Source organism: Glandiceps talaboti, chromosome 21, assembly GCF_964340395.1.
Source record: "Glandiceps talaboti chromosome 21, keGlaTala1.1, whole genome shotgun sequence".
Taxonomy (NCBI): Eukaryota; Metazoa; Hemichordata; class Enteropneusta; family Spengelidae; genus Glandiceps; species Glandiceps talaboti.
The window spans coordinates 11,688,519-11,701,118 of NC_135569.1; the positions used below are offsets into that span (position 1 = coordinate 11,688,519).

At 36.6% G+C, this 12,600-nt stretch overlaps 2 protein-coding genes across 4 annotated transcripts in view; both read right to left on the minus strand.

Moving 5' to 3' along the window:
* LOC144451840 (D-beta-hydroxybutyrate dehydrogenase-like) overlaps positions 1 to 1,806 on the minus strand; it is a 5,664-nt gene extending 3,858 nt beyond the window's left edge. Inside the window, exons 1-2 of one of the 3 annotated variants that reach the window (XM_078142745.1) lie at positions 1,661 to 1,806; positions 40 to 252 (exon numbers count right to left, since the gene is read on the minus strand). In XM_078142745.1, coding sequence (XP_077998871.1) covers positions 40 to 197 — 158 coding nt within the window. In that variant the 5' untranslated portion in view covers positions 198 to 252; positions 1,661 to 1,806. Of the gene's footprint in view, positions 1 to 39; positions 259 to 1,660 lie in introns of all 3 variants that reach the window. The other 2 variants (XM_078142743.1, XM_078142744.1) reach the window with 2 other exon arrangements.
* Positions 1,807 to 4,378: 2,572 nt separating this feature from the next.
* Positions 4,379 to 8,680, minus strand: LOC144451218 (D-beta-hydroxybutyrate dehydrogenase-like). Its single transcript, XM_078142019.1, has 8 exons — positions 8,523 to 8,680; positions 7,681 to 7,805; positions 7,069 to 7,191; positions 6,389 to 6,492; positions 6,072 to 6,144; positions 5,281 to 5,342; positions 4,885 to 4,938; positions 4,379 to 4,471 (listed from the first exon to the last, which is right to left on the minus strand). The coding sequence occupies exons 1-8, from the start codon at positions 8,678 to 8,680 to the stop codon at positions 4,379 to 4,381; spliced, it is 792 nt and encodes a 263-aa protein (XP_077998145.1).
* Positions 8,681 to 12,600: the final 3,920 nt, after the last annotated feature.

Genomic DNA, 12,600 nt, shown 5'->3' on the forward strand with positions numbered 1-12,600 from the left:
TTTCAATTACAAATTTCTAATATAGTTTGTAATACTTACTGGTTTAGTTCACTGAGAATTGACTGTATAAGTTGATCATCACCAAATCCAGTCACAATAATGGAATACCCACTCTCTGCAAAAACTTTGGCGATTGCCAATCCAATCCCACTGGTTGACCCTGTTACCAAAACTACACGGGGCTTGCTTGCTGCCATGGATATTCAACTTATGCTACCTTTTTTTTAAAAAAAATCTTGTCCAACAAAAAACCTGAAACTAATTCAAATAGTTAAATGATAATAAGAACAGAGGGGAGAATACGATAGTTCAAATAACATTATATCCTTGTTGTTTCGTCTTCACTTTTCTCGTTATTCAAAATAACTTCATAGTACGAATTTCCTACATTCATTCTCTTACAGACGTGATGATTCCTTGCATGGTATTGAGTTAAATGTAGTTGGCACATTCTCGCAATACAGCGTACATATTTCTGCTAAAGCAACCAGTACGTTTCGTAAGGTGCCGTAAAGAGGCATGTGTTTTACGACGTTGAATTGGCAGGACACGTGTGACGACAAAGATGTGTCAAAGGTGAGTAAGGATATCGTATTACATGAGTTTGAAACAATTGGTGATTCTTCATTGCATTGGACATGCCTACAAGTACACACATGCACCATGCACCGTGTGTATAAGTCATGCCACGTCAGTAGTGCAACGAAATGGGCTAGGTTTGGTTGTGTGCTGTAGTTGAATTGTTTGCTGTGTGTGAGTTTTGTCAGACTGTCAACAGTGGCAATGATAAGGGTAACCCTATTTTTAAAAAAATGTTTCTCATTACATTTTCATGGCAACTATGGGTAGGTCGGTCGATTAAAAATTAGAAAAATAAAAAGTATCTTCGTCATGTTTCCCTGTCTTTCCTTTCCCTCTTCTCTTTCTTCTCTTGATTAGATTCCTGCTAACAATCCATTTCCCAGCTTCTCAACACAGTTGGCATGTTCTCAGCCCCCTACTTGAGTAACTTCAGTCATGAAAAAAAGGCTCTGTTCGTGAACAAGTGTCGTCATCGCCACCAAGACTGTAGATGACATGGACAGTCTAGACACTCATATTCTTGCCAGAGGAGGTGCTATTCCACAAAATATTAAGGGCGGCGCAAATTAAAATATTTCTCAATTTTGATGTCTGAAAATTTGGGTCGGTCGGGTAATGAGAAACAAAAAAATATAGGGTGACCCTAACACAGTACCAGTGACTCTCTGTCACTTATACTAACATGACCTACAGTGAGAGGTCAAGTATGCTATTAATATTATAAATGTTAGCTGAACTTTGGAACTCAAGTCGATGGATTAATTTGTCGTTGATGTGGAATACATGTCATTTATCTGTTTAATTTACGCTAACAATTTAATCACGCGGGGGGGTAAATCACTAGGGGGTAGGGGAGGCAATTCGTTTCATAGCAGCAGGACCATACTTCTTTATCACAAATAGTTAATTTCGAAACCAGCAAATGTTTGATTAGTATAGTCTCTAGTCTATTTGTACTCTATCCGAGATACCACACTAGGCCTACTGTATATTGAATAACTATATATTTTACATATAACTCAGTCCTTGAACTCATCCATGATTTTGTGCTACGAAGACTCAAATGTTTTAAACTGACCTTTACTTACTCTTAACCGTGTCTTGGGGTAAATATCGCGACTCCAATGCTAGTCCTTCGCTAGGAAGCCAGTGTTTGTTCTATGGCGTCTAGTTTCAGCTGTCTGTACTTTTCTTTAGTGACCTAAAGACCTTTGCTCTCTCGTATTCAACCTCGTTCTGTTCGAATTATTTTACTGTTGACTACAGCATACAGTATGACATGGTGTAGCGTAGCGTAGTCTGGATGCCAATGTGATTTCTAACTAAACCACGTCTAGTCAAAGTCCCTCAATCAGCACAAGCATTTTTCATCCAATCAGTGAACCCCAGCGGTTAAAATGACGTAAACAGTGTATAAGTAGCATCCTGAGCAATCTGATTAAAATCCGATGTGGTGAAAGCGGCTAGATGTCCTTATTTACCTCTATTCATCGTGTTGTGACATTTGTTTTGTTCGGAGTGATCGCCGTGGGAAGGCGGCGATCACTCCGAACAAAACAAATGTCACAACACGATGAATAGAGGTAAATAAGGACATCTAGCCGCTTTCACCGCATCGGATTTTAATCAGATTGCATCCTGAGCTGACAAATATATCATATTTGGACATTACACAACTGCCCCGGTAAACACTAAATTTATAAGGTATTGCGGTATTAGTTAGAATTTGTGATTGGTTAACAAAACATGATTTTAATGACTATATGGTGCATCTCAGGTCTTATAGAGTATGTAACGACTTTGGCAATACTATAAGTAGTGGAGGTGTAAATGGTAACGATACCGTTACAGGAACTAGAGGGGTGGAGGCCGGTTAACTCGCTTAATTAAATAAATGAGTTCATATGATCGGAAAATTATTTTTTGTTGTTTAAAAATTGTTTTGGATAATTTCAAAATGTGTCACAGTAAATTTGTATGGTATGCCTGAATTAATGAATTCGAGCTTCAGCTAGAGTCATATACGGTTCGAATTCATCATTTGGTTTAAATTTGTCAAAGGTATGGAATTTAAATTTGTTATTGTCAGTTTTCGGAATTGTTGGTGTCCAAATCATGGCAAATGTTATTGACGTAAAAGTTTTTCAATTGAATACATACATTTGTTCTATCAACATCACGAATCTCAGTTATCGAATGCAGCTTAGGGACCGGTTAGTTTCTTCGGCCGGGGGGGGGGGGGGGTCATCCTGTTTTTGATATTGGCAGTAGAGGGTTGGGGGGGTCATGCTGTTTTGGAAATTGTGGATAGGGGCGGTGATTGTGTTTAGGATTGTGATGGAAAAAAAAACACATCCTTTTCTACAATGGTATATAACCTTGTCTGAAATGTGGTACATGTGAATATTTATTCTTGTCCCTGTTTCTTACACCAATTCTTTAATATTACTTCACCAAAGAGTTCAAACATACATATACATATACATATACATATTTTACCTAGTTAGCTACCACACTAGTTACAGAGCATGTCGTGTAAATGCTTGGTTGTTTCACAATAATTGCTTCACTTATATTTGGGGCAAAAGTGAACTCAAAGGTTTTGTAATGGTAATCTTTATAGATAGTTTATAAAAGAAGTTAATCTAAATTATCAAATTGTTCTGCTCTTCAGTATGAACTTGTCAGATACACTTTCTATCTCATCAGATTCCAGTTTCTATTATACACACACTAGGTATGGCACCTAATGTTTTCTAACATACCAGTGACTTTACTATACAATAGACCTTACACGTGTAGGATCTATGACTATACATGCAATATTAATGCCCCTATACCAATGTTACGGGCCCATTTTTACATGACATGTGAAACCCATCTAAAACTTACATCTATATTAGCTTTTCAAACCTTGGATAAATTACCTCAAAGGCTACGAATAACCTAAAAATTGCCAAACCACCCCCCCCAAAAAAAAAAATCAAAAAAAAATCCAGATCTGCCAGGGGGAAAACCCCAAGGACGCCTCACCCCGGAGGTCACTCATGCATTCAACCAACAATCAGATCTTTTTCCTGTCATAATGGTATATAACTTCTTACAAATATTTTCACCTATGCTAATTTGAGATGATATTGTCTTTTAAAGATGTGAAATGTTTGTCGAGATAGTCTAAAATTGCTTTAAACTCCAAATCTCCCTTACCAATGATACTACCATCAGATGTGTTGACCTTTACTATAATGATGGCATTTAACTTTTTAAGAACATATTTCAACCCTTTAATCGTGTGCACATATTGAATACCTTGCTGTGAATTTCTGTATTAATATGTGATTGGACAGGCCTAGGACTTGCTGTAAGCTGTTTCTTGACTCCCTAGCTATTTACCCAAGTGAAATAAGATTGACAAAGTCTGTGTTTGCAACTCAATACCTACATTGCAAAAAGCTAAAACACGTGTAAATTGTTTGTTATTGTGTACACGTACAATAACAAGCTTTTTACACTTTTATTAATCTTTGAGTTACAAACAAGGATTTGTTCTATGTTGTTTAACGTTGATTTTTTTCAAGTAGGAAGCCATGATAAATTGCTTTATAAATCAAACATCGAAAGTAAATCCTCATTTCTGGCCACTTTAACAAATCTAGTACATTGTAATTAGCAATTTTTGACAGGATTACGATAATTCAAGTATGTTTCAAGTTAGCAGAGTTAGCATCTTGTGTCAGTACAAGCATCAAATTCTGAGAAAGTTAGGTGTAAGATAAACACAGTTATATTTGTAATATCACTGTGCTGTCCATCCACCATCTAAAGACAATGCCGATCCTGTCATTCGATCAGCTGCTGGTGAACACATAAACTTCACAGTTTCTGCAACCTTAGAATAGAAGCAAACAAAGAATACTTTAAGTTCTTTCCTTGTATGTATGTATGTATGTATGTATGTATGTATGTATGTATGTATGTATGTATGTATGTATGTATGTATGTATGTGTGTGTGTGTATGTATGTGTGTGTGTGTGTATGTATGTATGTATGTATGTATGTATGTATGTATGTATGTATGTATGGATGGATGGATGGATGGATGGATGGAGGCAGGCAGGCAGGCAGGCAGGCAGGCAGGCATACAGACAGACAGACAGACAGACAGACAGACAGACAGGTATGTATGTAGGTACACATTATCAGTTCACCCAGTATATCCTGCCCTTCAGACGATCTGTACTTATACAGATCAATGAACTCATAAATATTCAAAGATGACTGAACCATCCATTCCAACATACCTGCTCCACAGTTATCGTTTCTAACATCGGTTGTAGTTCTTTTAGATCCTCAATCTGTAAGAAATCATACATACCATAAATTAAATGCACATTGGATACGTTTAAAAATTCTTCATTCGATGTTGAATATTGTTGTGGCCCAACGTGCTCTCCAAATAGTATCATGGAATATCATGTGTAAACTGTAAATATGAACTGTACATTAATTATTCAATAACTGCAAATGTGTGCAGCTGACTCCCCCGGGGATTTTCGCTCTGTTGAACAATGGCGAAAATTAACAAAAAAAATCAAAATATCAGTTAGGACACCAGAGTGTAGTAGTCTACAGATATGGGGCAGTTCCAGACATTAATAGCAACATGTTACTCGACATATATACATTTAACGTGTTACCTTTGCTTCTTCGAACGTGATACCTTTACGAGCTGCATCCTCTTCCGATAATTTCCTTGCCACTGAAATGTTAACCAGGAAATATGATTCAGAAGTCTTTTATTTGAGAGAGCTATTCACAAATCACAAACCTTATACTTTCAAATAACACATTGGTGGTATGGTATAAAACCAGCGGAAAAAACTGTCCATTTGCTTGCTAGTAGCAAGCAGGAATGATACAATGTTCATGCAAAGACATACATATAATTAGTGCCAGTAACTTGTCAAAGCATAAAAACCATAGGAGACCAGATCCACGGCCTCGTTGGTAGAACACTACATGTACATGTTCTAACATCGCGAACCACTGTTACTTAGTCTGTTACATTGTAACTTCAAAAGATATAAACAATCTGATAAGAGCTGTGTGTGAACCTATATCATGTTGTTTTTGTATCAGTTGTATTGCTGTTTTTACATAATTTTGTCTTTGCATAAAGTCTCTCCCTGGCTTGGGTCATTCAAACGCACTGGTGTTTTTTCGAGGGGTGTATCATAGTGTCGATCCACAATTTCATTATCATTTTCTTAGTACAAATATGTTTCAGGCAAAACGGAGACTGTAGTACCAAACTATCTGATACGTTTCCTTTACATTATACTAATCACAGAAACACCCGACAATTTATATGATACTCTGCCAAATCCTTAATGTTCGAAGAATGATGGAATATATCTTACATCGTGACAAGAACAGCAAAGAAGTTACATGTAAAATAATTAACTGCATTAAAGGGGTGAATACTCACGTGGGGTGTCAACAACACCAAGGCATATTGCGTTGCAGGTAACGCCGTCATTAGCTGTTTCCAAGGCAACTGTCTGTAAAACATAGGATCATCATCATCATCATTACAACCACCACCACCACCACCACCATCACTATCATCATCATCATCATCATCATCATCATCATCATCATCATCATCATCATCATCGTCATAATCATAATAATAATCACCACCACCACCACCACCACCACCACCACCACCACCACCCTCCTCCTCCTCCTCCTCCTCCTCCTCATCATCATCATCATCATCATCATCACATACTTAAGACTTACTTTAGTCAGTCCAAGTAGCCCATGTTTAGCAGCGACATAGGCAGCTCGATTAATGAGTCCTATTTTACCCATGGCTGACGAATTATTGACAATCCTCCCCCAACCTATTCGGGAAAATATTATGAACCGGATAACATGTGAATAAACAAGGGCATTCCACTGTTGGTAAAAAGTTACTGTATTTTTTTTGTAAATTTTGAAAGAATCAATAATTTGATGCAAAGACGAATTAACAATAAAGATTTGCCGTTGGCAACAATATTGTATCTAATTATTGATAATAGCTGAAAACATTCGTTTAAGGTTACCCGTAATTGAAAAATATGGTAAATTAAAACTATTGACTGCCATCAACATTTGGTTACTGGGCCTTATAATTTGATAAACGGATTAACTTATCCGAGACTTTGATTTGATTGATTTTAAACTCTCCAATGCCTTGAGTATCTTGAGTAATCAATGCGATATTTGTCCATCAGCTGTCTTCAAGTTGAAGGAACCTCATTGATGAAATAAATGTCCTAATTGCAACAAGTTCAAGAAAGACAAACCAAGGTTTTATGTAATATTTTCAAAAGACTAAGTTATCTAAAATTGTACCATAGTAATATGGATAGATAATTTCAGTTGAACTTGATCGATAAACTTTCAGATAAATAACAATTCCTATAGTATCTTACCTCGTTTCTTCATGTCTGGAAGGAACAGTTTGATCAAGTGAAATGGTGCGGTCAGCATAACGGCTACCATGTTGTCCCATACATCCAATGGGAAGTCTTCAAAAGGAAACTTACGTTGGTAACCTTTAATAGATGTTGAACAAGACATTGAAATGTGTGCTTTTTGCCATTCTCTGGAATTATAACTTTGATGTGTTTTGTTACATTTATGATCTATGTTGAGGTTTTGAAGTATAAACAGTACTGTGATGAAAATGTTAATAAGATGACATAAACATGCTCTCTCTCTCTCTCTCTCTCTCTCTCTCTCTCTCTCTCTCTCTCTCTCTCTCTCTCTCTCTCTCTCTCTCTCTCTCTCACACGCATACACACACACGCACAAGTAGTTCCTTCAAAATCATATTTTTACAAAAGTTTAGAGCTTTGCACCCGCACTTAATCATGAAACGAAATTAATAAGCGCCTTTTATTTTTAAAAAATCATGTACATCTGTAAACGAAAGCATAACATACTTGCTAACTGCTATTATAGCCTCTGTCGTGGGTAAAGATTAAATCAAATCAGTATTTAAAAAATGAAACTATAACATAACTGGGCTTAATTATACTGACCTGCATTGTTCACCAATATATCGATACCATCTGGATGGATTTCTTTAACTTTTCTGTACAATTCTTCTATTTCGTCCGGCTTGCATAAATCAGCAGGGACGTAGTGTGCACCAGCTTTCGAGAGCCTGGAAGGCATTTTGAAAGTCTTATTCTACATTTCAATGAGTTAATCTACAATCATTAGATAGATTCGATGTTTCTTGTCTTCACAGGACGTTCTTGATTGTATGTATTTAAGAAATACTACTACCACCACCACCACCACCACCACTGCCACCATCACTTCAACCACTAAGATATTTTGAACAATTCGAATCCATTAAATGTATTTTATCTCCACCGTTTAAAATAATACAATGTAACTATTTGTAAACAGACGACCATCAGCATTATTCCATGCACAAGCCAGCCAAGTTCAACAAAATATAGTCGTTCTACGTCACGACAACACGTGTCTATGTCACAACGCGTGTCTACGTCACTGGTTCTGCTGTGGTCCAAATATAAGTCAAAACGCTAAAAATTGCCATTGCTTTCCCTGATTTTTGATTTATATTACTGGCGATGGTATACTTATATTATTCCCCAATACTTTTCTTCATTCAGGAACATACTCCTGACTTAAGGGGTTGTCACTACTCGTCTAGCGACTCGTCTAGTGACAAGGGCCCACCCCCTTAGGCCACTCGTATTTCCCTGGGCTGAACATCTAATAATTTCGAAGCTTACAGAAGTTTCAAATACAACATCATTGACATAGCTTATAGTACTTAGTTGATTTTTATGATATTTCAGACTTGTTATTTTAATTATAAATCTCTGATATACTTTGCGTTACTTACTGGTTTAGTTCACTCAGGATTGATTGTATAAGTTGGTCGTCGCCAAATCCAGTCACAATAATGGAATATCCAATTCCTGCAAAAGCCTTCGCTATTGCTAATCCTATTCCACTGGTTGAGCCTGTAACCAAAACTACACGGGGCTTTTTTGTCGCCATGGTTACGTCTGTTATCCCTGTGTCAAATAAATAAAGATGGCGGTTTTGGAAGGTAATACTTGCAGTATAAACTAAGAGAAACAGAAGTGAAATAGCCTTTAAGATATTTACATAGTTTAATTGAAGTTTTCGTTTAGGTGCATGTCTTATAAAGCTTATTGATGTAGCATTTAGTTTTAATGAGTCATTTGCATAAGTAATCATTTTCAGTAATTCATACATGCTAATATATTTTGGTACATACTTCAAACATAGCAGGCACCACATGCCTTCAGAAAATTGTCCATGTGTCTTTTAATTTTAATGAGTCATTTGTATAATTAGTGATTTTCAGTAATTAGGCTATATGTGAAGAGTACTAGTGCAAGCTTCACGTTCTATATAATTTGGTACATACATTCATGATAACAGTGCATGTGTCTCATAAATGTTATTGAATTAACTGTTATTTTTAATGAGTCATTTGCATAATTAGTGATTTTCAGTAATAGGCTAAATAATGCCCTCTTCAATGCAAATTCAATATAATTTGGTACATACATCAACCATACCAATGCTCACGTGTTCTAAAATGATTGTTGATGTATCCGTTAGTTGTAATGTTTCATTTGCATAATTAATGGTTTTCAGTAATTAGGCGATATTTTAGGAATGCACACTTGAAATTTCATAGAAGCTGGTACATGCATTGATATACTTTACTAGTGTAGATGTTTATTGCAATCAGTCGTTTGATAATTAGTAATTTGATAATACAAACTTGAAATTCCATATAATTTGGTGCTCACCTTGGTGGTACCAAACAGTAATTAGGCAATATCTAGTTGAAATTATTTGAAGGAATGTATTGCATATACAAACACTTTGTTACATTTGACAATAAATCACACGGCCAGCCTGCACTCATTTGACAGCTTGGCGACCTACTATGTGACAACTTCGCGACCTACCCATAAATTACACGTGTTTATTTGGGCTATGCGGCATAGGAGAGACTTTGGCATTCTAACAGTTACTGTGGGTGTAGGAACGAAAACCTCAGTAGAGATTTTGCCCTAACGGAAGGCATTCAGTTTAATTCTGGTGTGTATGTGTTTAATGTGTTAATGTATTGCGTGGTTTAGCTGTAACTTATGATAACATAACTGATACAAGCCTCTTTATTGTCATGGCTTGCAATGTGAACTTTAACCTTTCGACTGAATTTGAGGTTAGCTATTCAATGTAAGCTCTCGGAGCGTGTATATACTTCTCTGTCCTTTACAATTCACTATGAAAGTATAAATAAGATATTTATATTTTAATGCGATAGTCTAGTGTAGGTAGTCTTGATTTCTCGCCGATTAAAGAAAATAACACTGCTTAGTAAACTGCCCTTCTAAGCCCAACACTTGAATCCAAGACCCATCGCTTGAATCTAAACCCGCCCCGAACCAAAAACACGCCCCTCAAATCTAAATCCTATCCCTCGAGTCCCAAACCTACCACCTGAAACCAAAAACACGCCCTTCGAATCCATCTCTGGTTGAATGTCATGGATACATGAATATAACAAATGAAAAATTTACTTACAAACTTGACGAAATTCAATCGTGTTTTCAAGCGAAAATATCGTTAAACGTTCAAGACGAAATGCCTCCTACTTGACGATCAGTACAAGGCTGTCACACCAGTCAAGTTAACGCCAGCTTGATCATAGTCCACTGTCAATGGTTTGATGTATGCGTATTGTCTGGCTGTCAGTGGGGGAATGCCAATGTAGCCTCTAACTAAACGTAGCGATACCGTATATGAACTAGACTTAGTTACGGGATGACCTCTACTGAAAGAACTCTGTTCTTAGTAAGCGGAATTCGCTGACAAAAGCGTAGTGAAAAGACAAATCTCAAATTCAGCAAACTCAGATAGTTGTAGATATTTGAACTTTTAAGAAAGAATTCCTTCACGCAAACTTGAGTAGTATAAGTAGTGAATTTCGATGGAGGCATAGGTTAAAGGAAAGGTATTATCAAATGACATTGCAATTTCTATTGATAAAATAAATGTGTGAGAACTGATTTTATAACATTTTCTAAAACTCACTTACAAGTATATGTATTTAGCCATTTTGCCATTGATACGGCGCCCGCTAGTGTTCACTTTGAGAAATTGTGACGTCACGTCATCCTATCACTGAGGGAAAGGTATTCCATGTATAACGTACAATGTAAATGTTACCGGTTCCCAATCAATTTACCCGAGTTCCCCATGGGTGTGACCAGGATCAAAGTGAAAAGACAGAAAACATATGAAATACTTTGAAATTGGTGTTTTAACTAATAAACAAGGAACGTTAGCATCCTAAAATATCTTCGGTATTTTTTGAAAACAATGCATAGTCTGTATGTTTTGCTTTCAATGGTACCAAAAGTCGATTATTTTTCATTTTTATACATGCAAGTCCTGTCTAAATCAACATAAAACGACGCAACACTATAAATGTTGCAATTTTTGTTGCCATTGTTGTGTCTACCTGGAAATTTACTTCACCATGCCAAACACAGGTTCATTGTGGATGGACACAGCAGCACAGACAGTCAACACACCACAGTCAACATGCTCAGATTAATTATTTCACAACAAATAAAACAAAACAAAAATAGTCGGAGTTATACTCAATACACCACAGTAGGGTAGGGCTTCAGTGAGCACAGGTCGCGATATGCATTGAAAAAAAAAACGAAACCGCTCGGTGTCACTTTTAATGGTAATGAATGAACCCAATCAAAAGAAAAAGAATAAAGCAAGAACAAAGTTTTCCAGAGGGATAGTCATCCGACAAAACTATCTGCTACGTTGACTTTGTGGTCTACTTTCGCTAATATTTGTAAAGGTCATAGAATGTACTGTGAAGACACGCCATAAGTTTGAACTATAAGCAAAGGGAACGTTCTGAAAAGGAACGTAGTGTTCGATACTGACGTAGCCATGGAAAATCCTACTTCTGTATTTTTTCTAAAAGAAGCAAATCATAGCCATAGCGACTTTAAAAAACATAGATCTTGGAGAACATGTACACGTAAAAATGGACCTTTCCAAGACTTGCATTGGTCACGGCCTGTGCCCATCCATGAACAGTGGACTTGCCCAGTGTTATTAGTATTACATTGCATTGCGTAGTTTTCTTGAGAAGCCCTTCTAGCTCGATACTCACCTATCGCTGTAAATTCATTTTCGATTGTAGTGACTTTCGAAACAAAAATGAGATAGTTCGACATAATTGATAAGTGTACATGATGAAATCAGGGGCAACGAACGAAGCTGTTCGTACACATTTTTTTTAGTTGGAGGGGAATTTTTTTTCTTTTTTTCCTTTTTTTTTTTGGGGGGGGGGGGGCTAACAGGTACCAGTATTAGATTTCAGCAGATAGGTTAAGGGGAAAAGGGAAACATATATGCGCGCGGCATTTCAACATTATGAAATTTAGAAGTCTTAGAGAGTGGAATTTGATAATGATGTAATATACAGAGCGGTACGTCGGTGTTTTTATGGTGTTAGATTAATATAAGCTTATAAGTTATTCATCGTGAATACAAATACAATGCATAAGTTGTCGGGAAAGCTTGTCACCGCAAATCAGTCTTTTTCTTTTGTTTAAATGTGTGATAACGACTCTCATTTTACAAAAATATGAAAGTTTGTGAAAGAGCACCCTAATAAAACACGTAAATATTTTACGATTTTTGTAAGTTATAGTTTACTGTTTTGAGTGAGTGAGTGAGTGAGTGAGTGAGTGAGTGAGTGAGTGAGTATATGCCACAGTCTACGCACCTGTCGTCATGAAATTAAACTTTTGTGTCATTCTTGCCAGAAAGTCGGCCATAAGGCAAAGTTCTGTAGTCAACGCTCAATATAGGAATTGGGCCAAGAAGAGTGTGCC